This window comes from Vipera ursinii (assembly GCF_947247035.1).
Source record: "Vipera ursinii genome assembly, chromosome: 10".
Classification (NCBI taxonomy): domain Eukaryota; kingdom Metazoa; phylum Chordata; class Lepidosauria; order Squamata; family Viperidae; genus Vipera; species Vipera ursinii.
The window spans coordinates 6,857,078-6,883,961 of NC_139520.1; the positions used below are offsets into that span (position 1 = coordinate 6,857,078).

Below are 26,884 nucleotides of genomic sequence, written 5' to 3' on the forward strand. Positions count from 1 at the left end.
TCATGGTCCACTTTTCTCCAGAGTGAACGTCTTCAGTTCCTTCAGCCTGGCCACGTAGATTGCCTACTCAGATGTCTTAACACCCATCACTATTGTCACTTGTTAATTTTCTTCTGGAAATGTAGCCAGAACTATTTTCAGAACTTTAGATGCAGGCTCCTCGGCAGAATAGGGTTGCAAGAATCAGATTGCCCCTTTTCTTTTAGTATTGCAGCAGCCTGACTGGAATCTGGAGTCTGGAATCACAGTTTTAAGTCGTGCTGGTTGTTAAGCAGGTCACCATGTGACCGTGCCTGACTTTACAACCGTTTTTTTTTTTTTTGCAGTCCTTAAGTGCTGCAGTCATCAAGTGAACCCATTATATCCAAAGGGCTGTAAATGTGGTCTGGTCGCCAAGCATCCAAAATGTGATCAGGTGGCAGGTGGCCATAGGAATTTCAAAACCAGGTCATAAGTTGCTCTTGGGAGATGCGTCTTAACTTCAAACAATTACTAAGTGACTGGACACAAGTGGAGAACTACTTGTATATCTAGCACGTAAAAAACTGCTTTCTCTCTGGAAGACCTAGCTGGAGAATTAGCTGGCTGATAGCAAAGGCACTGAAGGTTGTAGTCTCCTTACCGGCGGCACCCTGAGAAGACCCTCCCTGTGGGAGCGCACTGGACGAAGGGAACTTGATGCTGGCAGCAGGTGTTCCCTCAGATATCCCGGACCCAAGCCATTTAAGGCTTTATAGGTCATCACCAGCACCTTGAATTGTCCTCACTGTCAGGAAATTTCTCCTTAGTTCTAAGTTGGATCCCTCTAATGATCTTCCATCCGTTGCTTCTTGTCCTTTTGATACTCATCTCCTTTTATGGACAACAAGCTGGAAGTTGTTGGGAGTTGACTTCCTTCTGAGTATTTTATTGGCCTTTTCCATCTGCCCTATAGCCTTTTGAAGTTGCCGGAGATGTCACATCTCCACTGCTTTTCCGGCCTGACCTTGTTTAGCTTCCCTCCTGGATTTGGATCACTAATGTCCTCTTAGTGATGATATAAAATCTTGAAAACTCTGTTTCTGCATTTTCATCCTTCAGGAACTATATCCTCCACAGCCTGTTGGCCTGAACTCAGATATCGTATACGGATGAGAAGAGGTAACAGTGAGAATAATTTTTTATTCGAATGCAATGGTGACTGATTATTGGAAAGGGAAGATATTAATATGGAAAAACAGATCATTCCGACAGGCACCGATGCTTTTGACTTTATGTACGCATGCACCTTTAGCTATCAATGACTTTCCCAAAGGTGCTTTTTCAAGAGGCCACTGGACGTTCTGGTTTTCTTTTGAAGCTGAAGAAGCTTCTAGGATGAGAAGCAAAACGTCTTCAAAGAAAAAGCCAAAAGCCCAGTTGCCTCCTGAAAAAGCACCTTTGGGACAACCTTGACCTGGAGGACTTGAGAGCTTCCATAGACTTTCAATGACTTTCTTTACTACAGGTAATTCTTGATTCATTTAGTGACAGTTCAAAGTTACAATGCCACTGGAAAAACTGGCTTATGGCCATTTTTCTCACGATCGCTGCAGCATCCTTGTGATCACATGATCCAAGTTCAGATTGCTTGGCAACTGGCATGTACTTATAACGGTTGCAGTGTCCCTGGGTTGTTGGATCATCTTTTGCAACCCTCTGACAAGCAAAGTCCGTGGGGAAGCCAGATTCCCCTTAACAGCCCTGTTACTAACTTCCCAGCCGCAGTGATTCACTTAACAACTGTGGCAAGACAGGTCGTACAATGGGGCAAAATTCACTTATCAACTGTCTTGCTTAGCAATGGAAATTTGGGGCTCCCTTCTGGTCGTAAGTCAAGGACTGCTTGTATCCTAAGTTTCCTAAACAAATATGGTTTAGGGAAGGTCAGAAGCACATTAGACTCGTTCTCATAAAATAATCCATGGAGCTGTGCCCTGGTTCCTTCCCAGATATTGTCTGATCCTAATTAGAAAATAAGGGAAACTTAATGTCCCCGAACAAAATGAATCGCAGCAGAAGCCTTATTTCAGCCTTCGATTGAGGTGGGGGGTTTTTTGTCGGCTTTTTCCCTTAGGGCTTAATACCAAATCTGTTATCACCGTCCTGATCTAGAACTGGAATTGGTGAGTGTGATATTCCTCCAGGCTGCTATTTTCAGCCACGAGCTCGGGAGTCTCTCGAACCATTATTTCATGCCAGCTTTTTCTGGTTTCATAGGTTATAAAAAGCCCACATGTCTGACCCACGGCGTTGCAGACCCCAACCTGCACACTACCCTGGGACCTCTGATTTCAGGGGGAGTCGAGATGAAGAGGGGAGGGCATGAGATGGCGGAGCTGCCCGGGAGCGAACGAGAAGACCAAGGATGTCTGAATGGCCGCTTCACCATTAGCACCCTGATCGGCCCTGAGGGCGGTGGCACCAACCACTACAGCCCAACGGGTGCTGCTCCCTACGACATCGCCCAAAGCAGCCACTGTACCCATAGCAGCACCTTCTACATGCAGACCTTTGGCTATAACACCGTGGATGTTGTGCCCAACTATGAAAACTATGCCAACACCAAGATCTCTAGTGAAATTAAGAAGCCAAGACCAACACTTGCAGACCTGCACTCCTTTCTTAAGGTATATTCCAATAATCCAGAGCCTTCATCCTCTCCTCCCCTCTCTTCCCCTTCCCCTTCCCCTTCCCCTCCCCTCCCCCTCCCCTCCCCTCCCCTCTCCTCTCCTCTCCTCTCCTCTCCTCCCCTCCCCTCCCCTCCCCTCCCCTCCCCTCTCCTCTTTTCCTTCTCTTCCCTTCCTTCCCCTTCCCTTCCCTTCCCTTCCCTCTCCTCTCCTCTCCTCCTCTTCCCTTCGTTCCCCTTCTTTTCCCTTCTGTTCTTCATCCTTTTCTTTCTTCATCTCCTCTCCTTCATCCTTCCCTCCCCTACTTTATCCTCTCCTTCCCTCCCCTTCTTCATCCTTCCCTCCCTTTCTTCTGCCTTCCCTTCTCTTCCCTCCCCTCCCCTCCCCTTCTTGGATATCTTTTACAATCTCGGCTGCTGCTGTCGTCTCTTCCCCGTGGAAGCTCTGCTTGGCCCCGTGGAAGCTCTGCTTGGCCGTTGCCTTCCTAAAACTGAAGCTACCAATCTTCAGTCGTCTCCTGAGCCTTCTCTCATGCTCTTTCTGTTTCAGAGTGAAGTCCTCCAAGGGAGAAACCCTGGGATAATTTTCCTGTTGTTCCTGATGCTTGACACCCTCACGTTCTCCAAAGTCCTATCAACCTAACATCCTTCCCCATTCTCTCTGTCCGTATGTTTTTCCAGCAAGAAAATAGCCACCGGTATCCCCCGAGATACGAAGCCCACAGAAGCCACAGCTTCTCGGAAGGAGTGGCGGAAGAAGAGGCTGCTAAGGAGAAAGAGAAGAATCAAGGAGAGCCCGTCCGATTTGGGTGGGTCAAAGGGGTGATGGTGAGTAGCTTTCACAGACCTGGCTAAAACTCACAGGATGCTTTCCAACAGTCTCAAAATTTTGGGCTATTGTTTCCACCACTCTGGACCAGCTTGGTCTCCTCCAAAGGACAACATGTGCACGTACTGATCAGCAGTCTTGCTGATTCTCATTATATAATTTTAACAGTCCTAAAGCAGGGGTACAGATTTAGGCTTAAATCTCCAAGGCCACAACATCTCCATTTCTTAAAGCCCTAAACCTCCTGCTGCAGGAATGGATCTTAAGTACCCAAACAACCAAAGACACATGACAAGATAGTGGAGAATTATTGGGTTAATTTGTATAAATGTTAAGAATATTTGCACGGCAATAATTTTCCAAAAAGAGGGGGGCGGAGCCAACTGTCAGAGCGGGCGGCTGTGTGAACGGAGCTCTCTCCTCGCACAAGCTCTCACCCAGTGTTCGCGGGGGCTTTTCGGAGCTTCAGGAGGTCCTGTAGGGACATCCGAAGTTGCAGGCAGCCCGGAGAACCTTCATGAGCGGCAGTTCGTGTTGAAGATCCGGAGAAAGTCTGATGCGAGCGAACCGGGGAGAAGGAGGCCAGTAATGGCCGACATGAAGATCTGACAGAGGGACGGAGCTAGCACGTAAGCAGTGGGACAACGGTAGAGCGGAGCTGACGGAGAGTGTATCCGAATATTAAATAGGAAGCGCTTGTGAAAGAGGTACTGGTTCGAAGTGGGAGCCTCACGGAGAGGGAATAAGCGGCGATAGAAGTCTTGAGGGAGGCGTTTGGCAAAAACAGCAAGGGAAAGAAAGCCGAAGACTATATGACTGTATTCTAGCTGGAGAAAAGCTACAACAAGTCAAAGTCTGAGCTTTGGAGCCTTAGAGACTGAACTCTGGATTGTCGGGCGTGGAAAGCGATCAGCTTGGTCTAGTCTGGTCTATCCTGGTAAATTTTGAATTTGTGAACTTTTGAAACTTTTGAAATTCTACTCTACTTGTCACGGGCGGCCATTTGATATAGCAATTTAGTAACTGGAGGTTTGTTTAGTGGGACACCTACTGGTCTTTGACAGCAGAGGAAGACGGAAAAGGTGCCAATTTCTGCGCCGGAAACGGGGGGGGGGGGGAAAAAGAAGAAGAACGTGACTTTGATTATATTCATACTATAGAATTTTATTATATAAATTGCTTAGTTGGTAATAAGTATCTGGTGGTAACTGTTTTATATATCTTTTGTCATAGAGTTAAAAGGTTTATATAAGACTCAGGGTATTATACATTGATAAAACGCTGTTAAAATTGGGGAAACATGACAAGTATCTCGGGAGCAACTAAGCCTAGCGCTGGCAAAAAGGCAGCAGCACAGGGACAGGGGATGTCCTCAAGTCCCTCCAATCAGAAATCTATAGAGGATATGCTGCAAAGGGAAAGATCTAACTCGAATTCCTTTAAAGATTTACATGCCCTTTTGCAAAACCTACACGAGGCAATGGCCAAAAACCACGAGGAGATGAAGAGAGAAATAGGCCAAATAAGAAACGACACTGGTGAATTAAAGGGGAAAATCCAAGCGATAGATGATAAATTTGAAGGGATTCAACAGCAATTAGTCAAAAATGAACAAAGACTTCAAGATATGGAAGCTAGAATGGAAAAAGAGGAAAAGAGAGTAGATGATTTAAATGAAACACTCCTTCAGGCTAATAAGGAATTAGAAACAACAGTCATTTTTCTGGAAGCAGAAAAGGCTGCTCATTATCTACGCTTCCAGAACGTTCAAGAAAAAAGAGGGGAAGATCTGTTGGTCATGATGGCAGAACTGATGGCAAAGGCACTCGGTGTAGGGAAGGAGGAAATGCTGGCGGAAATTGATGAAACATACAGGGTCCAAACTAATTATGCGAGAAGGCACAACCTCCCAAAAGAAGTACATGTAAGGTTAGTTAAAAAATCAATTCGGGATGAGCTTCTGCATAGATCTAGAGAGGAACCATTAGAATTTCGGGGCCAACCAATCACCATCCTTAAACAGATACCTAAAAGGATGAGGGATCTGAGACGCGGCTATCAATTCTTAACATCCAAACTAATAAGAGAAAATGTAAACTTTAGATGGCTAACTCCAGAGGGTATTCTTGTTACGTGGCAGGATAGAAGGCATAGACTGGACACGATAGAGAAGGCAGAAGATTTTTACAAACGCCACTTCCATAGCCAAGAGGAAGTAGATTTAGAAGATCAAGATGGAAGGGAGGTAAGAGAAAGAGATACAATACGTGTGGCAATGGATGGGAAGATCTTAGCTACAGAGGATAGAAGGAACAAATCCGGTGAGTTAACAGAGAAACATGGAACTAGAGACAAGGAAGAGAGAGAGCCCCGAATCACGAGATCCACAAAAACCAGAAATAAGTAAGATGAAGGGAGGTGAGTGTAGTATTATGTCTGTGAATATTAATGGATTGAATTCGCCAGTGAAAAGGCGGAAATTTTTTAATAGGCTTATTCACCAACAATTGGATATCGTGGCAATACAAGAAGTCCATATAAAGGAACAACAAAAATATTTGTTAGTACAACCAAGAATAGGGAACCTATTCGTTTCCTTAGACCGACACAAGAAAAAGAGAGGAGTGGCACTATATGTAAACCCAAAATTGACTGCAAAACTAATTTATAACGATAAAGAGGGTAGAATACTGATAGTCGAGGTTATAATAAATCACAGGAAGGTCATGATGGTAGAGATATATGCCCCAAACCATAACCAAGAACAATTTTTCAAAACACTTCACAATAAGATATGTAGCATTGATTATGAGGAGATTTGTTTAATAGGAGATTTTAATGCTATCCTAGATATAAATTTGGATTATATGGGAAAGACGCTTAGGAAAAAGAAGAGAAGAACTCTACCGAGATCTTTTCTTAACTTGGCTGAGGAACTAAATATCCAAGATGTCTGGAGGGAAAGAAATCGTAAGGCTAGACAATATACATATTACTCCAACCGACATAACTCATGGTCTAGAATAGACATGGTATGGATGACGAAAGAAATTAGTTCAGAAATAGACGAGGTACATATAGCGACAGGTACTTGGGCAGATCACAATCCTATTAAACTTATCTGGAAAGGTTCCAAAAAAATATCCAGATGGACGCTTCAAAGAGCAATTTTAAAAGAAGACGAATTCAAATCTAAGATGGAGAGAGAACTAAGTTTTTTCTTTAAGGAAAATAAAGCTATAGACACCTCAGTACAAAACAATTGGGATACAGCTAAGGCTGTGATGAGAGGGGTAGCGAGGGCATATATGGTATATAAAAATAAGGGGAAAAGACAACAACGGGAAAGATTAGAAGAGGAATATAAGAGCTTAGAAGTTACACTCCAACAAGATCCACAAAAAGAGAATATCAAGCAATCTATGGATCTGATTAAACACAAACTTAACATTCTAGACAAAGAGAAATTGGCACAACAATTGAGAAACACGAAACAAAATTTTTTTGAAAATGCAAATAAACCGGGCCGGTGGCTCGCATACAAATTGGGAAAACAAAAGGGGAAAAACTGGATTCACGAACTACGAGATGAGGAAGGGAGAATATTCCACCAGGAGGAAAAAAAAAAAATTATAGCCCAGGAATTTTATGAACGTTTATATAAAGAAGATAGCCAGGCAAGTGTGGAGAAAATGGAGGAATATTTTCAAAGAGCCAAACTACCTAAGGTCACAGAAGATACCAGAAATATGTTAAACGAGGAAATTCGACTATCTGAGGTGATAAAAGCTATTAATGCACAAAAGAATAATAAAGCATCGGGACCCGACGGTCTTCCATCAGAGATTTATAAAGAATTACAAAATATCCTAGCTCAACCCCTAGTGGAGGTATTTAACGCAGTATTAGAAGGCGCAAGGACGCCTAAATCTTGGCTAGAGGCAAACATAACCCTTATTCCGAAAGATAACACAGACCATACATTAATCCAAAATTACAGACCCATATCACTTCTTAACTCGGACTACAAGATATTTACATCAATTATAGCGGAACGATTGAAACGATTTCTGAATGATTTCATACATGCAGATCAAAATGGTTTTCTCGCTAAGAGACACACTAAGCACAACATTAGAATAATATTAGATACATTGGAGTACTATGAATTACATAGCGAACAACAGATGGCATTACTTTTCTTAGACGCCCAAAAGGCATTTGACAATGTTAAATGGTCTTTTTTGTGCCAACAGCTTAGCTTTATGAATATGGGTGAAAAATTTATAAATATAATTAGGGCAATTTATGACAATCAGGAAGCAAAAATAATTATTAATGGGGAAGCATCTAGCAAGTTTCAAATTCAAAAGGGAACACGGCAAGGCTGCCCCTTATCACCGTTGCTGTTTATATTGACTCTTGAAGTATTAACGAGAACTATAAGAAACGACCCAAAGATAAAAGGATTAACCATTAAAAAGGAAACCTTTAAATTGCAAGCTTTCGCGGACGATCTAGTTTTTATTATGGAGGATCCATGTCAGACGGGACCAAAGCTATTGGAAGAATTATCTAAATATGGTGAGGTTGCCGGACTGCGAATAAATAGAAATAAGACCAAGATGATTGTTAAAAATATGACCAATAAACAAAAAGGTAATCTGGCCGAAATCACGGATATAGAAATAGTCAAGAAAATAAAATATTTAGGGATTAACATTACGGCTAGATGCACTTCACTCAAAAAGGATAATTATGATAGTGTAGTGAATCAAATAAAAGGTGACCTGGAAAGATGGGGAAACCTAAAACTCTCATTATTGGGAAGAATCGCTGTCATTAAGATGAATATTCTGCCTAAAATCCTGTTTCTGTTTCAGAATATCCCAATTCAACTCGACTCTAAATTTTTTCGAAATTTGGATAAATTATCACTAAATTTTATTTGGCAGGGGAAAAAACCAAGAATTAAATTGAAATATTTACAAGACACGAAGGAAAATGGGGGTTTTGGATTGCCAGACTGGGAATTATATTACCACGCCGCGGCCCTGAGCTGGATTAGAGAATGGGTAATCTTGAGAAATAGAAGACTATTAACTTTAGAGGGTCACGATTTGCAATATGGCTGGCATGCTTTCCTATGGACGGAGAAACAAGGTCTTTTCTCGCATTTTCAAAGACACCGGATCAGGCAAGCGCTATTCAATACTTGGAAAAAAATTAGATCTCACAATTACACCAAAATACCGGTCTGGCTATCCACCCTTGAAGCGATAGTTTACCCAAATCTGTTTGATTTGGGTAACATAATCTCATACAAGGATATTCTGAATGAGGAGGGGGAATTGAAACTTAGGAATGAACTAGAATTACAAGGTATAAAACTCGATTGGTGGGCCTACTTACAAATCCAATCGAGATTTAGGAAGGATAAAAATGAATGGGGGATATATACCTCTGAAACAGCATTGGACAAAATATTATTGGGACCGGACTCTAAACAAATAAGGAATTTTTATAAATTACTTTTGGGATATAAGCTGTTTGAAGAGCAAGTGAAAGACCCTATGTTGATCTGGGCTAACAATTTAGGACATAACATCGACCTAGATACTTGGCAAACAATTTGGGATAGGAATAAAAGGATAACACTGGCCTCATCGTATAAAGAAAATTTATTTAAAATGTTTTACCGATGGCATCTCCCCCCAGCCCGCTTAGCAAAAATGTACATAACAGTATCTCCCAAATGTTGGAAGTGTTCTGAAGAGATAGGCACATACTTCCACACGTGGTGGTCTTGCAGTAAAACACAAAAATTTTGGAGAATGATTTGGATTTGGCTGAAAGAAATATTGAAACAAGATCTGGAGTTTAGTCCAGAACTTTTCTTGTTGGGAATCACGAAAGAGAAATATCCTAAAGATGTGCTATACTTAACGATCCATATTATCACAGCAGCTAGAATATCATTTGCGCAAAAATGGAAAAAGAATGAGATCCCAGGACAAAAAGAGGTTATTAGGAAAATTTGGGATTGCGCTGAAATGGACAGATTAACTTTGGAATTAAAGAATAAAGATCAATCAGACTATTATAGAATTTGGAACAAATTGTATCTTTGGATGGATAAAAAGAAAGGTCTCTATTAGGTTTTACAGACTAGCTCACTGTTTTAAATATTGTGGTATTTCACCGATTTGTAATCTAAGTGTATTTAAGTGTATTTTTGATGTACATATATACATGTATATATATATATATTTAAACATTGTAGACAAAAAGGTTTGTCAGCTCGCTGGTACTGTGTCCAATGTTTTTAAATAATAAATTTAATTAAAAAAAAAAATTTTCCAAAAAGAGAGGGAAAACCACAAAATAGATCCGGAGAGAGGCACAAGCGAACTCCGTGGTTCCTTCCCAATTACTGGTTGCTGCTTTCTGCCTTTCAGATTCGTTGCATGCTTAACATCTGGGGAGTGATCCTGTATCTCCGGCTCCCTTGGATCACCGCACAAGCAGGCATCGGTAAGTCCCATCAAATTCATTTCCTGCTAGGCGTGGCTGGCTGGGGAATTCTGGGAGGTGAAGTCCACGCATTTTAAATTTGTGAAGTTTGGGGACTCCTGCCTAAGAAGAACCTCAGCTGGTAACTGAAATAACTTCTTTTCATTTTGCAGCCCTGACTTGGGTGATCATTCTAATGTCTGTGACCGTCACCACCATCACAGGATTATCCATTTCTGCCATCTCCACCAATGGGAAAGTCAAATCAGGTAGCAATTTACTCAACAGCCAAAGAGCAAGCAAAACCATCGGGGGTGTGCATAGAATATACTCCCAGATGTTTGAATTACACCTCTCTTTTTTAATATAGATTTTTTTATTAAGTTTCATTATAAGATAAAGCAGTGGCTCAGTGGGTTAGGACGCTGAGCTTGTCGATCAGATGGTCGGCAGTTTGGCCGGTCGAATCCCGAGTGCTGCGTAACAGGGTGAGTGCCTGTTACTCGTCCCAGCTTCTGCCAACCTAGCAGTTCGAAAGCACGTAAAAATGCAAGTAGAAAAATAGGGACCACTACAGTGGGAAGGTAACAGCGCTCCGTGCGCCTTTGGTGTCTAGTCATGCCAGCCACATGACCACGGAGACGTCCTCGGACAAGTGCTGGCTCTTCGGCTTTGAAATGGAGATGAGCACCGGCCCCTAGAGTCGGAAACGACTAGCACGCATGTGTGGGGGAACCTTTACCTTTATAAGATAAAAATAAAGAAAAGTTAAGAGAACTCAGGAAAAGAGAGGAAAAAAGTAGTAACTTCTGACTAAAAAAATTCACAACCTCAACTTTTTGCCTTACATTTCACAACATTTTAAGCCATTTCTATAATAATAGTAATAATAATAATAATAAAATCATTCTAATTATCAAAACATAAATCACAATTTCATTTGTTCAGGTTTGAGCAAATAATAATAACAATAACAATAACAATAACAATAACAATAACAATAACAATAACAATCCAGTAGTGGTTTCCAAGCAGAAACAACACTAGATATAGGCTCTTCTTAAAATCCTCCAGTGACGGAACATTCAGAATGGAATAGGGCACAGGTCCCCAAACCTCGGTACGTGGACCAGAACCGGTCCATGGCATGCCAGCAACCAGGCCGTGCAGACAAGCGAAGCCCCATCTGTGAGATGCAGGCAGCACATAAAGCCAGGCCCTCTCTGGTCCATGGAAAAACCTTTCTCCACGGAACCGGTCCCTGGTCCACTATGCTGCTGGCATAGGGTCTCTTGAGCAGGGGGTTGAAGACCTCCAAAGTTCCTTCCAACTGTGCTGTTCTGTTCTTGAGTTTATTATAAGCTTATTAAAGAGAGATCCAGCCTAGAAATAAGGAGAGATTTCCTGACCGAACAATAAATCAGTGGAATGGCTTGCCTCCAGACGTTGTGGGTGCTCCATCACTGGAGGTTTCCAAGAAAATAATTGGACAGCCATTTGTCCAGATTGGTGTAGGGCAAGGGGTAAGCCACCTTGGCTCTTTTATGACTCGTGGACTTCAAGTCCCAGAATTCCTAAGCCAGCATGGGGGAACCTTTGGCCCCTTCATGACTTGTGGACTTCAACTCCCAGAATTCCTGAGCCAGCATGGCTCAGCTTGGAAACCTCTCCCTTTCCCCTCAGCATGGCTGGCTTAGGAATTCTGGGAGTTGAAGTCCACGAGTCATAAAAGAGCCAAGGTGGCCTACCCCTGGTATAGGGTCGCCTGCTTGAGCAGGGGGTTGGACTAGAAGGCCTCCAAGGTCCCTTCCAACTCTGCTGTTCTGTTATTTAAAACAGTCAGCTTCGTCCTCTCTGCTAACTCCATCACCTTTTAGCAGCCATTCTTCCATTGAGGGAACTGGTGACAACAGATGGGGAAAGGAGGGTGCCAGACAAATCAGGGTAAGGGGTGGAGAGGTGAGATTAAATTTTAATTACTCAACCATCTCCATTGTGAAGAAGCTACCCCCATTGAGCCTCCAGGCCATCTGGCAGAGCCAGATCTTAAGGCTCTTGCGAAACATCAGGAGAGTGGGAGCCAAACTCACCTTAGGGGATAAGATGTTCCAGAGGGCAAGAACTTTGGTCTTGCAGATCGGGAGATTACACGGCCTCCATAGATGCCACACACTAAATAAATAAATTGGAAAAGTGACTGTGCTGATTGCACTGTTCCCATCTCTTAGGGGGGACTTACTTCCTCATCTCGAGAAGCCTTGGGCCAGAGTTGGGGGGCTCCATTGGTCTCATCTTCGCTTTTGCCAACGCCGTGGCCGTGGCCATGCATACCGTGGGCTTTGCAGAAACAGTGCGGGACCTTTTGCAGGTATGATGGGACCACAGTGAGAGGAACCGGTGGGAACGGAAGCATGGGCAGATGCTTTGCTTTGCTTGATTGGGGCATGTTTTCATTGATCCTACACTTCGGATCATGGGAGACCTAGCCAAGGCTGATCTTGAAAAAGCGGGTTAGTATTTGAATGGAGATCAATGGGGAGAAAAACAAAGTCTCACATTTAGGCAGGAAAAACCAAAGGTACAAGTACAGACTGGGCAAGACCTGACTCAAAAACAGTAACCGTGAGAGGGACCTTGGAGTCCTAGTGGACGATCACTTGACTATGAGCTAGCAGTGTGCAGCAGCAACCAAAAATGGTAATACAATCTTGGATTTTATAAACAGAGGCATAGAATCAAGATCACACGAAGTACTCGTACCGCTTTACAAAGCCCTAGTGAGGCCACACCTGGAATACTGCAGCCCATTTTGGTCACCATATCACAAAAAAGATGTAGAGAGTCTGGAAAAAATTCAGAGAAGAGCAACTAAGATGATCAAAGGCCTGGAGACTGAAACATACGAAGAACGGCTATGGGACTTGGGTTTGGCTAGTCTAAAGAAAAGAAGAAATAGGGGAGACATGATAGCAGTGTTCCTTTATCTGAGGGGCTGCCCCAAAGTAGAGGGGGTCACATTATTCACCAAAGTACCAGAGGAAAGGACGAGAAACAATGGTTGGAAACTGATCAGAGAGAGAAGCAACCTGGAACTAAGGAGAAACTTCCTCACAGTGAGGACAATTAACCAGTGGAACAGCTTGCCTCCAGAAATCATGGGTGCTTCATCACTGGAGATTTTTAAGAGGAGACTGACAATCACCTGTCTGAAATGGTGTAGGTTCTCCTGCTTGAGCAGGGGGATGGACTGGAAGACCTCCAAGGACCCTTCAGCTTCTATTCTATTCTATTCTATTCTATTCTATTCTATTCTATTCTATTCTATTCTATTCTATTCTATTCTATTCTATTCTATTCTATTCTATTCTATTCTATTCTATTCTATTCTATTCTATTCTATTCTATTCTATTCTATTCATCTCTCAAAGCTATGGACTAGACAAGGTTGGGAAGTCCAAGAGATGTTTCAGAAGAATACAGTGTCAGCTCTTCAAGGCTGCTCAGGTTAAGAAAGCCATTCCTCAAGAAGACTAGAATGATACTTGATTGAAATAGGTCAGTGCTTTCAACCTTGGACACTTGAAGATGTGTTGAATTCAACTCCCAGAGTTCCCCATGGCTGGCTGGGGAATTCTGACAGTTAAAGGCCACACATCTTCAAGTGGCTAAGATTGAGAAACGTTGATATAGGCTACTGTAACAAAATCTTCCAAGTTTGATTGTGTTTCCTCTTCCCTCCCTATTCTACTGCAAGGAGGCATCTTGAGCTTCTTCTTATACTATCATCTTTCTCAGGGCTCAAAGAAAGCTTCTGCCTTGTAAGATTTATGGAAACTGAAACATCTGTTCTTCTTTTTCTCTTGTTTTTTAAACTCTCTTTCTAGGGACCTGCTAGGAATCTATCAGGCCCTTTTGCTTTTTCAAATCTTAAGTTCCATCTGTAGAGTGACGGACAGTCCCTTAGCCCAATCCAGAAGATTGGCAGGTGACTGAGGGTGGGATTTTTCTCTCCAAAGGAATATCACTCAAGCATGGTGGACCCTACCAATGACATCCGCATCATTGGGGTTGTCACTGTGACAGTACTGCTTGGAGTATCCTTGGCGGGGATGGAGTGGGAAGCCAAGGTAAGTGTGTTATTGTGGGAAATGGGGAAGATGGAAGAGGAATGATTGTGTCTTTCCATGGTTTACACTTCTCATAACTCTTGGCCATCATGACTGAGTGATGAGGAAGGCCAACTCCGCCAAAGTGGGATGGGATTGTATGGATGTTCAACCTCTTTTAGAACCTCCTATTGTCTCTCTTTTCTACTGCTGCTACTTAAATTGGGGAGAAGGCGCTTACTCCGAGTAGAGGTCTGAGCTGAGATCTTGCAGAAAGCTTTTCAAAAATCAGTGGAGGGCAATATTTGCGGATTCAGTTTTCATATTCTTCAGTTGTATTGGCCCAAACTGGCAAACACCTAGAGGTTCACGAATTGGAGAAGATTGGTAACAGAAGAGCAATTGATGGAGACTTTCACCCATTCTAATTTTAGAGCAAAATTCCCATGTCCAAAACTGGAGCAACTGCTCACTCTCCCCACCAGCTCTTTTCCATTTTGTGGAATCCTGAGTTAAGTAAACCCAGGATAAGAAAGTCCTTTTGTCATGCTGGCTGAGGAGAATGGACATTTAGAAATTAATAGAGATCAAGATGGGGAAAAAATAGTTGTCACATTGGAAGGGGATGGCCAACATTTCTGAAGAATCCTCAAGTGGATGGGGAGAATGAGTGCTTTCATCAAACCTATCTACATGGCCACTTAGGCTAGGCCTGATGGGGTTTGTATTCCAATACCTAGAGGGAGTACTGAGTCGGGGGAAGGCAGCTGCCATCTAAACTGGTCATGATGGACTTGGCTGTATAAAGGAGACCGGATCCGGGAAGATAGATATTCTAAACTCTTCAAACTACCCTTCATGTATTGTTTGCTTGGTTTTGCAAGGCTCAAGTTCTCTTTTTCGTGGTGATCATGATTTCGTTTATTAACTACCTGGTGGGGACGGTTATTCCACCCAGTGAGGAGAAGCAGGCCAAAGGATTTTTCAGCTACCGAGGTGAGTGGGAGAGAGGTTGGCTGAAGAAGGGACAGTTTGCAGCTGAAAAGCCCGAGGACACTTTGATTTGGTGCAAGGGGTGGAATGGGAAGAAGCGGACGGGGATGGAGAGGCTTATGTGCTTTTATTAACTACTCCTTTCCCAGGTTTTGGACCAGACATCTTTGAAAACTTTCATTTTGAACTGCTATTTTTGATGACCGAATAAATAAATAATACTTTAAAACAGTGTTTCTCAATCTAGGCAACTTTGAGACACTTGGACTTCAACTCCCAGAATTCAACAGCCAGCCATGTTGTCTGAGGGATTCTGGGAGTTGAAGTCCACATTTACTTCTCAACCTTAGCAACTTTAAGACATGTGGACGTCAACTCCCAGAATTCAACAGCCAGCCATGTTGTCTGAGGAATTCTGGGAGTTGAAGTCCACATTTACTTCTCAACCATAGAAACTTTAAGACATGTGGACCTCATCTCCCAGAGTTCCAGTGCCAGCCAGGGCTAAGAAACACCCCTTTAAAAGGAGTACAAGCAGGCACAATGTAGGGAGGGTCAAAAAAATTCAAGAGGGCAGTCCCAAATAAATGGTGGAAGCGGTGCCCCTTCATTTTTTGTCTTCAAGAAGCAAGACTTTGATTGCATGGACATGGTTGTCCCCTCTCCTTCCATGCGCTTCCCTGAGTTCAAGCATCACTTCATAAACCTGGACACTCCTTTTTTTTTCTCCTTCAGCCAACATTTTTGCTCAGAACTTTGTTCCCAATTGGCGAGGGCCTGATGGCAGCTTTTTTGGTTTGTTTTCCATCTTCTTCCCATCAGCCACTGGCATCTTGGCAGGAGCCAACATTTCAGGTGACTTGAAGGTACGCTCGGTTGGCTGGGGCCACAGGGAGGACAAGGGGTACCTGGCCAGGTGGGACATCTTGGAGTAACGGGTGTCATCTGTGCACCTCAATCTTTGCATACAAACTCTCAGAAAATGTCAAGTCTCCCATACCACCATAACTGGTGGGGTCTCCTAGGAGTGAAGGGAACCATTAATTAATTAGGGATGTCTAATATTAATAGCGTTCCGTGCGCTTTTGGCGTCTAGTCATGCCGGCCACATGACCACGGAGACGTCCTGGGACAAGCGCTGGCTCTTCAGCTTTGAAACGGAGATGAGCACTGGCCTCTAGAGTCGGAAACGACTAGCATGCATGTGTGGGGGAACCTTTACCTTTTTACCTTTAATATTAGGAGAACTAAGGCTAATTTGCTTAATGACTATACCTGCCTGCATCCTGCCAAGGATATGCAATGGATGGAATTAGGGATTAACACCAGAATTAACATCAGACCAACCATCAGTCTGAGTTGTCAAATTGTCATTTGTTTCCCTTGGCCAGGATCCTGCTGTGGCAATTCCTAAAGGAACCCTCATGGCTATTTTTTGGACAACCGTGTCATATCTGGTTCTTTCAGCTACAATTGGTATGTTTACAGATAGGTACAGCTACACATATTAGGACAAAATTTGTGTGGGGTGAACTCAGCATCACCACTTAGCACATAATGTTTTTGTAATTTTTTTAAAAAAACTCACCAGCAGGCAAGATGGCGCCAGGGACAGAGGGTGGGAATAAGGCTATAAGGGGGTCTCCCTTTGGTTATGCTTCTAAGAGGAAACATGAGCAAAATCTAGAAGTGTTTAGACACACAGATGTTTTCAGATTGAATTCTAGACCAGGGGTCCCTAACCGTGGCCACCTTATGACTTATGGACTTCAACTCCCAGAATTCTGGGAGTTCAAGTCCACAAGTCATAAACTGGCCATGTTGGGGATCCCTGTTCTAGACTCTCAAAATGATAAAACAAGTGTGGACTTTTACATTTCAATCCAGTTGTTGCACCACACACAGCAGTGTCTTGTGTACAATGTTGTCTAATTATTGATGATGTGAAAATTCTAACTCCCATCTCTTCCCCTCCCATGTGTAATGATCTCCCAAGCTTTTGGTTCTGTAAATGTCTTTGAAAAAGCAAATAATGCTTCACAGCCTAAGGGCAGAGAGCAATCAGAGAAGATTGGAAATGGAAATTTGTGGAAAATCCCACAAATATTTCTTCCAGTGTCCTCTGCCTCTTTGGATTTTCGGTGCCGGCTGATGCGAAAGCACAATACACAAAGCTGCAGAGATCTTCCTAAAAGAGTTAGGTTTAGGTTTAGGTTTTATTGTATTTGTATACCGCCCTTCTCACGAAGTACTCAGGGCGGTGAACAGGGCATACATAAAAATACAAGATACAAAAATTAAAAAAGAATTAAATAATAGCCCAGTTAAAACAGTCGGTAACAATATACAATATAAAAATCCCCATTAAAAATCCTATTAAGACCCCAACATATCCCCATCAGGCCAGGCCAGCTTGTACAAATAGATGGGTCTTCAGACCGCGTCGGAAGGAGCGAAGGTCAGGTGCCGTCCGGAGCTCCACTGGCAGCTGATTCCATAAAGCCGGAGCGCCCACAGAGAAGGCCCTCCCCCTGGGGGTCACCAGCCGACATTCTCTGACCGGTGGCACCCTGAGGAGGCCCTCTCTGTGGGAACGCACAGGGCGGAGAGAAGTTGACGCCGGCAGCAGGTGGTCCCCGAGGTACTCCGGACCCATGCCATGTAGGGCCTTAAAAACCATTACCAAAACCTTGAATCTCACCCTGTTAGAGCCTCCATTGGAAACACAGAATGGAAAAGAAGTAGGAAATTAACCTTGATGGTTCTTCCTAGGTTCGTGTGTTGTCCGTGATGCCTCTGGAAGCATTAATGATACTGTCCTCACTGGTTCCATGGGTTGTGAAGGCATTGCTTGTGGCTATGGCTGGAACTTCACGGAGTGTACACAGACCCATAGCTGTCAACATGGACTCATCAATTATTATCAGGTATAGAACTGTAGAGTGTAAATTAAGGACTACCTGTATAATTATAGACAAAGGTAGTGTCATGGTTCTGACAGAGGCAAATAAAGCAGAATTCCGAGGCTGGGAAATACCTCAAAGAACATGTTTATTAGTTACAAAGTATTGGCACCATCAAAAGTGAAACCCAGTCTGAATACACAAGTAATAATTACCCAGTTACAAAATATAATGTCCCATCCACAAAACTATGCAACTATGTCCCCCAATATATTCATTTGGTGGGCTTTTTTATACAACGCCCAGTCCCTGGTTGCGGGAGCAGTAGATGACCTTGGTTCCCATGGGACAGAACATTATTTTGACTAGCGAAGCACCTGGGCAACCCCCTTCCCTCCCTCCATTCTATGTGGCAAGCTAGAATGAGAAGAAAAATGGCTGCAGCCATGCACATTGTAGAATTGACAGGTAGTGTACTTGCTGATGGAAGGAAGTCAAAATAAACCACCTTAGTCAATAGGGACGTGCAAGGCTATTGAAGCACTATTTTCTCTCTTTTCCAATTATAAAAAGAGGGAAGCTTCTATGTCTTTATCTGCATGCAAGATTCACATTTCAGATCTAATTGTCTACCCTTTGCTTGTCCTGTAGACCATGAGCATGGTTTCTGGCTTTGCCCCTCTCATCACAGCTGGAATTTTTGGGGCCACCCTCTCTTCGGCTTTGGCATGCCTCGTCTCAGCCCCCAAAGTCTTCCAGGTGAGATGCATTATTGATCTGTCAGAGAAGATAATAAAACTCCAGTGTCAGGTTGCCATTTTGGCCAGAGAATCCTAAAGCTGGAAGGGTTGAATGGGGCCACCAAGTTCCTATCATCCTCAATTATCCGCCCTTGTCTTGGTGACTATAATGATAGGAGGTGTAGTTCCATCTTTTGGGAGACAAGAACTTGAAGGACACAACTTTCTGGTCACTGCAGCCAGGTTTTCCAGAGTAAAGGAGAAAATGGTTCCAAGTCAGACTCATCTCTTGGTGTGTAGAAGAGACGCTAAATAACTGCATCGAAGAGCCTTGGTGGAGCAGTGGGCTAATGCCTCCTTAAGTAACACCAGCTGCCTGCAATTAGTGCAGGTTCGAGTCCCACCAGGCTCAAGGTTGACTCAGCCTTCCATCCTTCCGAGGTAGGTAAAATGAGGACCCAGATTGTTGGGGGCAATGAAGCTGACTTTGTAATAATGCTGCTTGGGTTGTGTGTGAAAAGCCCTAATAAGCAGGCATATACATAGAATGAAGGCTACTGCTAAGCTTGTAAGCCGCCCTGAGTCTTCAGAGAAGGGCGGGATATAAATGGAATTAAAATAAAAAAATAAAATAAAAATCGAACAGAGTTCTTGGCAACAGTACAGAAGTGATTTGATGGGATTCTTTTTCCCAGCAGCATTAGACTTCTGAGACTCACCCATCCAAATACTAACTCCAGTTGACTTTACTTAGCTTCTGAGATCAGCCATGGTCATCTGGCTGTAGTTTTCTGATGTGGCTTCTCAGAAGAACAAGAAATCTGCTGTCTGGAATTTTGACCTAGGAATACAACAAAATTGACATAGGGCCATCAAGGAAAAAAACAGCAGGGAAAGAATAATTTCAGTTCAATGAACATGTAGAGCCAAATTAGATTAATTAACCAGTGGAACAGCTCCCCTCCAGAAATCGTGGGCGCTCCATCACTGGAGATTTTTAAGAAGAGGCTAGACAGTCACTTCTCTGAGATGGTATAGGTTCTCCTGCTTGAGTAGGGGGCTGGACTAGAAGACCTCCAAAGTCCCTTCCAGCTACTATTCTATTCTATTCTATTCTATTCTATTCTATTCTATTCTATTCTATTCTATTCTATTCTATTCTATTCTATTCTATTCTATTCTATTCTATTCTATTCTATTCTATTCTATTCTATTCTATTCTATTCTATTCTATTCTAGGAATAGATTGCTCTGCTCTGGGGTTTTGTAAATAAATATTTCTAGAATATGTGTCTCCTTTAGGAAGCTTAATGTTGCAGTCCAGACCAGTTGACAGCCAGCAATAAAGGGTGGATTCAGGGCTTCCAAAAAGGTAGGATTAAAAAAAGAAATGTTTTAATATAACATTTCTTTTTTTAATCCTACCTTTGCTGATGTTGTTTGTTTGCTTCTTGCTTTACTGACTGGAAGATTTATGTCCTGTTTGCTAATAGAATACAGCAATATAGAAAAGAGACCAGCCAATAGGCATTAGGAGAAAGCTATTGGCATATATTTGATCTAAAAGGAGACTTGAGTAAAAGCTACCATATTTACCCCAAAATAAGACCAGGTCTTATATTTTTGCTCCAAAAGACGCATTAGGGCTTATTTACCGGTTAGGGCTTATATGCGGGAAAATATGGTACTAAATGCGTCTGTCTGGCTGATAATCTTAACTGGGGCTTATTTTTGGGGTGGGGCTTATATTACGAGTGCGCTGAAAAATCATGCTAGGGCTTATTTTCCGGTTGGATCTTATTTTCGGGGAAACTGGGTAGAGAGAAAAGCTACGCGTTTACCAGATTCTGATATATAGTTGAAGGCATATGGCACACATTTAGGGTGCTATTTGTCAAGTGTGGGTGTGTCTATTGAGCCAGCTCCAACCTGTCCTTCCCTAGCCTCAGACGATGAACGTTTTAGGCAATTGTTGTGGGAATCCATGCGTACTTGAGAAGTTGGCGTGAACTGTCCCTCTGTTCTCCCAACAGTGTCTTTGTAAGGATGAACTCTACCCGGCCATTGGCTTTTTTGGAAAGGGCTATGGGAAAAACAATGAGCCAATCAGGGGTTACATGCTGACGTACCTCATTGCGGTTGGCTTCATTCTGATTGGTAAGGTTGGCAAAGATTTTCTTCACACAAAGAACCTGGTCTTGCTCTTGGGGGATTTTGCTAAGCAAAGAAGAGGCATCAGTTCCTTTGACAGTGGCATGAAATAAAATGTTTCATCCTCAAGCACAGTTCTCAGAGTACTCTTTAGCGAGATTTATCGAGGGGCAAAAAAAGGATGGAGTTCCAAGAATTCCCGGAACTGAATTATAGCTTCATTAAAGCTAACGTGTCAGGAAATACATTGGGCAAAGAGTTCTTTATTTTGTTCTAAAACTGAACCCATGGATTGCATCATTTCACTAATAATGCAGGTGCTTATAGGGGGTTGTTTACTTTATTGATTCAGTTCGAGAACACTGATATAGGAAAAGAGCAGGCAGAGACTGGGGGCGGAGTCAAGGGAGGACTCAGTTTAGAATCATTATGTGTTTACAAATGTTCCAAGTCCAGCCCCTCTTGAATTCCATTAATTCTTATATATCACTAATTTAGCATTGACACATTAGTTGATTAGATTTTTATGTACAGTCATCAGCAATAAATCAGCTTATCTGGAACTTACATGTGATCCTGACAATTGCAGTAGGACTTTATGAATTCCTAACCCCATGCATTTTTAATACACACACAAACACACACACACACACACACACACACAGAGAGAGAGAGAGAGAGAGAGAGAGAGAGAGAGAGAGAGAGAGAGAGATTTCAGTATTATCGCATAAAGCCAGTTATTGAATCAGTTTAATAAATATACTGTATATGGGATTCAGAGTCAGCACTCTGAATTAAACTTTTGATCTAGAATTAACAACATTTAGAGAAAGGTGGAAGGTAGTTCTCATTTAGTGACCATGACTGGGACTGGTAACTCAGTCATTAAGCAAAACGGACGCTAAATGAAAACCCTGTGACTGTGCTTATGATTTTACTTCAGTTTTCCTCTGCTTCTAGCTGCGTCTTTCTCTTTGAGGGCATCGTGGTATGGGGTAAATAAGCAAGTGAAAATAAGAGCAGGGAGATGTTGCAAAGGTCATAAATGCAAGGACCAGTCACTAGGTTGCCTTTTAACACCATCATAATTTCAAACAGTCACTAAACAAGGCAGTCACTAAGTAAGGCCGGTCTGTAACCCAAAGGCCCACTGCCCAAGGCAAGCTTTTACAGAATATCACTTCCGGACAATGCCAACAGCCTACTTGGAAAGAAAATACAAAGAACTACCAATTATGCACCATTTTTAATAATTCGGAGGTAGAAGACCAGATCCATAACTTATTACATTGCATTCCAAGGAATAACTAGGTTCCAGTCTTCGTAATAGTCCAGGAAATGTCAATCGGTCAACTTAAAATTGCAGACAGATAAAATTCTACCACAATCTGTAGCCCCGCATTGGGAATTCTGTGCTAAGCTCCCTCAGTTGTTTGTTTTTTTTTATTGTCAAATTTCTGTGTTCTGAATAATACGCACAGATAAAGGCACCCCTTCTCTTTCCACCATCTCTGCAGCGGAACTGAATGCCATTGCTCCCATCATCTCCAACTTCTTCCTGTGCTCCTACGCGCTCATCAATTTTAGCTGTTTCCATGCCTCCATTACCAACTCACCAGGTAAGGGGTTTCGTCACATGGCTTAGCAGCAAAGATAACTCACTCAAGCTGGGTTCCAGAACTTCAGAAGTTTCCTTCCAGGAAACATAAAGTCAGGGGTGATCCCTTCTGAGTTTTTTTTCTCTCTCTCTCTGCCTGTTGTGCTGCTGAGGGCTCTGCCCTCTCTTATCTGATCCTTCTTTCCCCACCATCTAAAGCCCTTCCCTCGTACCAGGACACATGCTGACCAATCATCCTTCTGCAACTGGAGTTTGTATTGAGCTGTGGTGGCACAGTGGTTGGAAGGTAGTATTGCAGGTTGACTCTGCCCACTGCCTGCAATTGGATCCTGACTGGCTCAAGGTTGACTCAGCCTTCCATCCTTCTGAGGTTGGTAAAATGAGGACCCAGATTATTGGGGGCAAGAGGATGACTCTGTAAACTGCTTAGAGAGAGCTGTGAAGTGGTATGTAAGTCTAAGTGCTGTTGCTATGGCCCTTCCTTCCTTCCTTCCTTCCTTCCTTCCTTCCTTCCTTCCTTCCTTCCTTCCTTCCTTCCACCCTTCCATCCATCCATCCATCCATCCATCCATCCATCCATCCATCCATCCATCCATCCTGTGCAGTGGTTAGAATGCAGTATTACAGGCTAATTCTGCCCACTGCCTGGGGTTCGATCCTGACTGGCTCAAAGTTGACTCAGCCTTCCATCCTTCCAAGGTTGGTCAAATGAGGACCCAGATTGTTGGGGGCAAAATGCTGACTGTGAACTGCTTCGAGAGGGCTGTAAAGCAGCATGTAAGTCTAAGTGCTATTGCTATTGCCCTTCCTTCCTTCCTTCCTTCCTTCCTTCCTTCCTTCCTTCCTTCCTTCCTTCCTTCCTTCCTTCCTTCCCCCTCTCCTTCTTCCTTCCTTCCTTTCCTCCCCCCTTCCTTTCCATCCATCCATCCATCCATCCATCCATCCATCCATCCATCCATCCATCCTGTGCAGTGGTTAGAATGCAATATTGCAGGCTAATTCTGCCGACTGCCAGGGGTTCGATGCTGACTGGCTCAAAGTTGACTCAGCCTTCCATCCTTCCAAGTTTGGTCAAATGAGGGCCCCAATTGTTGGAGGTGATATTGACTCTGTAAACTGCTTAAAGAGGGGTTTAAAGCACTATGAAGTGGTATATAAGTCTAAGTGTTATTGCTATTTACAGTATTTGAGGAGTTGTTTAAAAGTGCATTATGAATGGTCTCATATCAAGTTTTTTTTTCCCTTTCAGGTTGGAGACCCTCCTTCAGGTATTATAGCAAGTGGGCAGCCCTGTTTGGGGCCATTGTTTCTGTCATTATCATGTTCCTGCTAACCTGGTGGGCTGCCCTCATTGCTATTGGGATTGTGGTGTTCTTGCTCGGATACGTTCTCTACAAGAAGCCTGGTACATAGCTCTTTTTTTTTTTACAAATTAAAATACTGCTCAATAAAACAATGAACTGAACTGAGGTAAATTTTTCCCCCCAGGAGTAAACTGGGGGTCATCTGTTCAAGCTGGTTCCTATAACATGGCCCTAAATTATTCTGTGAGTCTCAATGAGGTGGATGACCATATTAAGAATTACAGGTAAGGTTTTTTTTAAGCCACTGGGTTTCAATTGCAGACTTCGTCCAGGTGCCATGTAGGTGTATCTCCCCTGATCAGCAAAGGTTTACCAAAATCAAGTTTCTCCTCCAAGAACCTTGATGCTTGGCAGAAATTCCCAACACCATTTTCCCCCATCCCTTTTGTGCATATGATTTGCCCATGGTTCAATCTATCGTCACACATAAATTCGGATGCAACTACACAAAGGAGGACAAAGGAAGAGCAAAGGGAGGTTGATGGACCTCTGCCCTGCCCTTTAGCCAGGAAAACCTGGGCATCTGTGCACCTTCGATAGCCACTTGTTGTGATTGTCTTCTTTCCCCCTTTCTGGAATCCAACAGTAGCCACACAGAAGTCTTAGGAGTGGGCCGGTTCCGGGCAAATAGTCAAGTAGTGATGTCTCCTTGTTTTATCTTCAGGCCTCAATGCCTCGTCCTGACTGGTCCTCCTAATTTCCGCCCAGCACTGGTCGATTTTGTAGGCACTTTTACAAAAAATTTGAGTTTGATGATCTGCGGGAATGTGTTGATTGTGAGTATTTGTTCCTACCACGTAACTAAGAACTTGCAGCCATCTGCTATCTTTATCTACCTAATTTCCATTGTCTACCCACCTATTTTTTCTCTCTCTCTCTGTTTCTCTCTCTCTGTCTTTCTCTCTCTCCCTCTCATAAAAGAGAACATTTTATGTTCTAGGGGGGCTTTCGCCCAGGTTCGCCTGGTGCGCCAGTTGCGGCCCTATCTGAACCGGGATGCCCTGTGTACGGTCACTCATGCGCTCGTGACCTCTCGCCTTGACTACTGTAATGCTCTCTACATGGGGCTTCCCTTGAAGACCACTCGGAGGCTCCAACTGGTACAGAATGCGGCCGCGAGAGTTGTCTTGGGAGTTTCCCGGTACTCCCATGTTACACCTTTGCTCCGCGAGCTGCATTGGTTACCAGTTGTCTTTCGGGTGAGGTTCAAGGTTTTGGTTACGATCTTTAAGTCCTTACATGGCATGGGTCCGGGATACCTCAGGGACCACCTGCTGCCGGCATCAACTCCCCTCCGCCCTGTGCGTTCCCACAGAGAGGGCCTCCTCAGGGTGCCGCCAGTCAAGGAATGCCGACTGGTGGCCCCCAGGGGGAGGGCCTTCTCTGTGGGCGCACCAGCATTATGGAACCAACTGCCGGTGGAGCTCCGGACGGCATCAGACCTCCGAACTTTCCGTCGTGGCCTGAAGACCCACCTATTTGAAATGGCTGGTCTGGCCTGACGGGGGATTATGGGTTTTAATTTGTCATTTTAGATTTGTATTACTGTTTTTATCTGGGCATGGGTTTAATCTTTTTTAATTTTTGTATTGTCTTTTTTTATGTATGCCCTGTGAACCGCCCTGAGTCCCTACCAAGGAGAAGGGCGGTATACAAATTAAATAAAACTTGAAACTTGAAACTTGAAACATTTGTAGCTCAGAATTGAAATGAGGAGTCCTTGGTGCTTTTTTGCAGATGTTTCATTACCCAATCTGACAGGTAACCAGCAGGTCTGTCTGTCTGTCTGTCCATCTATCCATCTATTTTAATCATCTCCATTCTTAAAGATGATTGCACTAGATCATAAGAGAAACAGAGCACTACAGCATCTCTTTTTTTTAGCTGCATTCCCAATTCATCTGGAGAAGTCTAAAGGGACCTCAACACCACCAAAGTCTCAAACTAGTGACTCCCGTGACGGAAAGGTTTTGGCCCTTGGTTTCCTCCAACTCTTTGTTGACTCAGGAGGAAAGGAAACCTCAGCCTTAGCTAGGACACAATGCTCCCTCGGCTAAGGACCTGAAATGGAACTGCAGCCTTCAGCCCAGCAGGTGTTAAATAACAAAAAAGCAGCTTCTAAGGGCTGGCAGGTGTCCATTTGAGCAGCTTCGGTGGCTTACCTCCAAGCGAGATCCTTTAGTGCAGCTTGCTAGCCAGCACTAAATCATCCCCTCCACCATTTATACCTTCAGATGTCAAAAATCAAGAGGAGTCCGGCTGTGAAAATGTATGCCTTTTAACAAAGTTTGTCTGGAAAAGTGCTATGAGAACTTCAGATCTGGCACAACAATAGATTAACACAGCTGCCCTTCTACCGTATCACGAAATGTATAGCCCTAAGTGCTTCCCTTTGGCTGATAGATTTACTGCAGAGGTTAAGAGGAACACACAGGGATTGCTGTGAAGTGTGATCACGCTTGGCGCTTGGCTTTCAACATTTGTTCTTCTGGAACAATCCCCAGCTAATTAAGCAAGAATAAATGAATGGACGACTGCTAGATTGGATTTCACCTGCAGTTTAATTGCCAGGATAAAAATAGACAACTCTGGAGAAGAGAAAACACAATCTTTGTAGGACATTCTGCTCTGGAGAGGTTCCACTATTAATCAATCTCTCTTTTCTTTCCTTCTTGGAATGGACAATTTCAGCAGGTAAACATTTGATTCCTTTACATAATTAGGCCAGCAAAGGGCTTTTTTTAAAAAAAAATCAAATAGCTAAGAGGGGCTTATAAATCTTAGTTTCGCAGGAAAAACAATCTAAGCGTGGAACTCTTCCTTATCTAGGGCAAACCATTGCTTCAGAAATTAAAAGCTGCCTTTTTGTAGAAGAAAAATGTATTTCCCTAATTTGCTTAATTTCAGAATTATATGGCCTTCTTTCCTGTGCAATAAAAAAAGCAGACAACCTACTAAGCCACCACTAAACTTATCACGGGTAACTATTAAACAAGCTTAGCATGTTGGATTATCTTTTT

The 26,884-nt window shown here is 43.2% G+C and overlaps 1 protein-coding gene across 1 annotated transcript in view; it reads left to right on the forward strand.

The window, feature by feature from the left end:
- Positions 1–2,254: 2,254 nt before the first annotated feature.
- SLC12A3 (solute carrier family 12 member 3) overlaps positions 2,255–26,884 on the forward strand; it is a gene marked incomplete at its 5' end in the record, with an annotated part of 40,775 nt that continues 16,145 nt past the window's right edge. Inside the window, 17 exon segments of the mRNA XM_083370667.1 lie at positions 2,255–2,290; positions 2,292–2,648; positions 3,329–3,475; positions 9,935–10,010; positions 10,163–10,258; positions 12,218–12,357; positions 14,006–14,116; positions 14,980–15,091; positions 15,824–15,954; positions 16,480–16,564; positions 17,861–18,015; positions 18,643–18,750; positions 20,765–20,888; positions 22,400–22,501; positions 23,750–23,905; positions 23,989–24,088; positions 24,529–24,640. Coding sequence (XP_083226793.1) covers positions 2,255–2,290; positions 2,292–2,648; positions 3,329–3,475; positions 9,935–10,010; positions 10,163–10,258; positions 12,218–12,357; positions 14,006–14,116; positions 14,980–15,091; positions 15,824–15,954; positions 16,480–16,564; positions 17,861–18,015; positions 18,643–18,750; positions 20,765–20,888; positions 22,400–22,501; positions 23,750–23,905; positions 23,989–24,088; positions 24,529–24,640 — 2,148 coding nt within the window.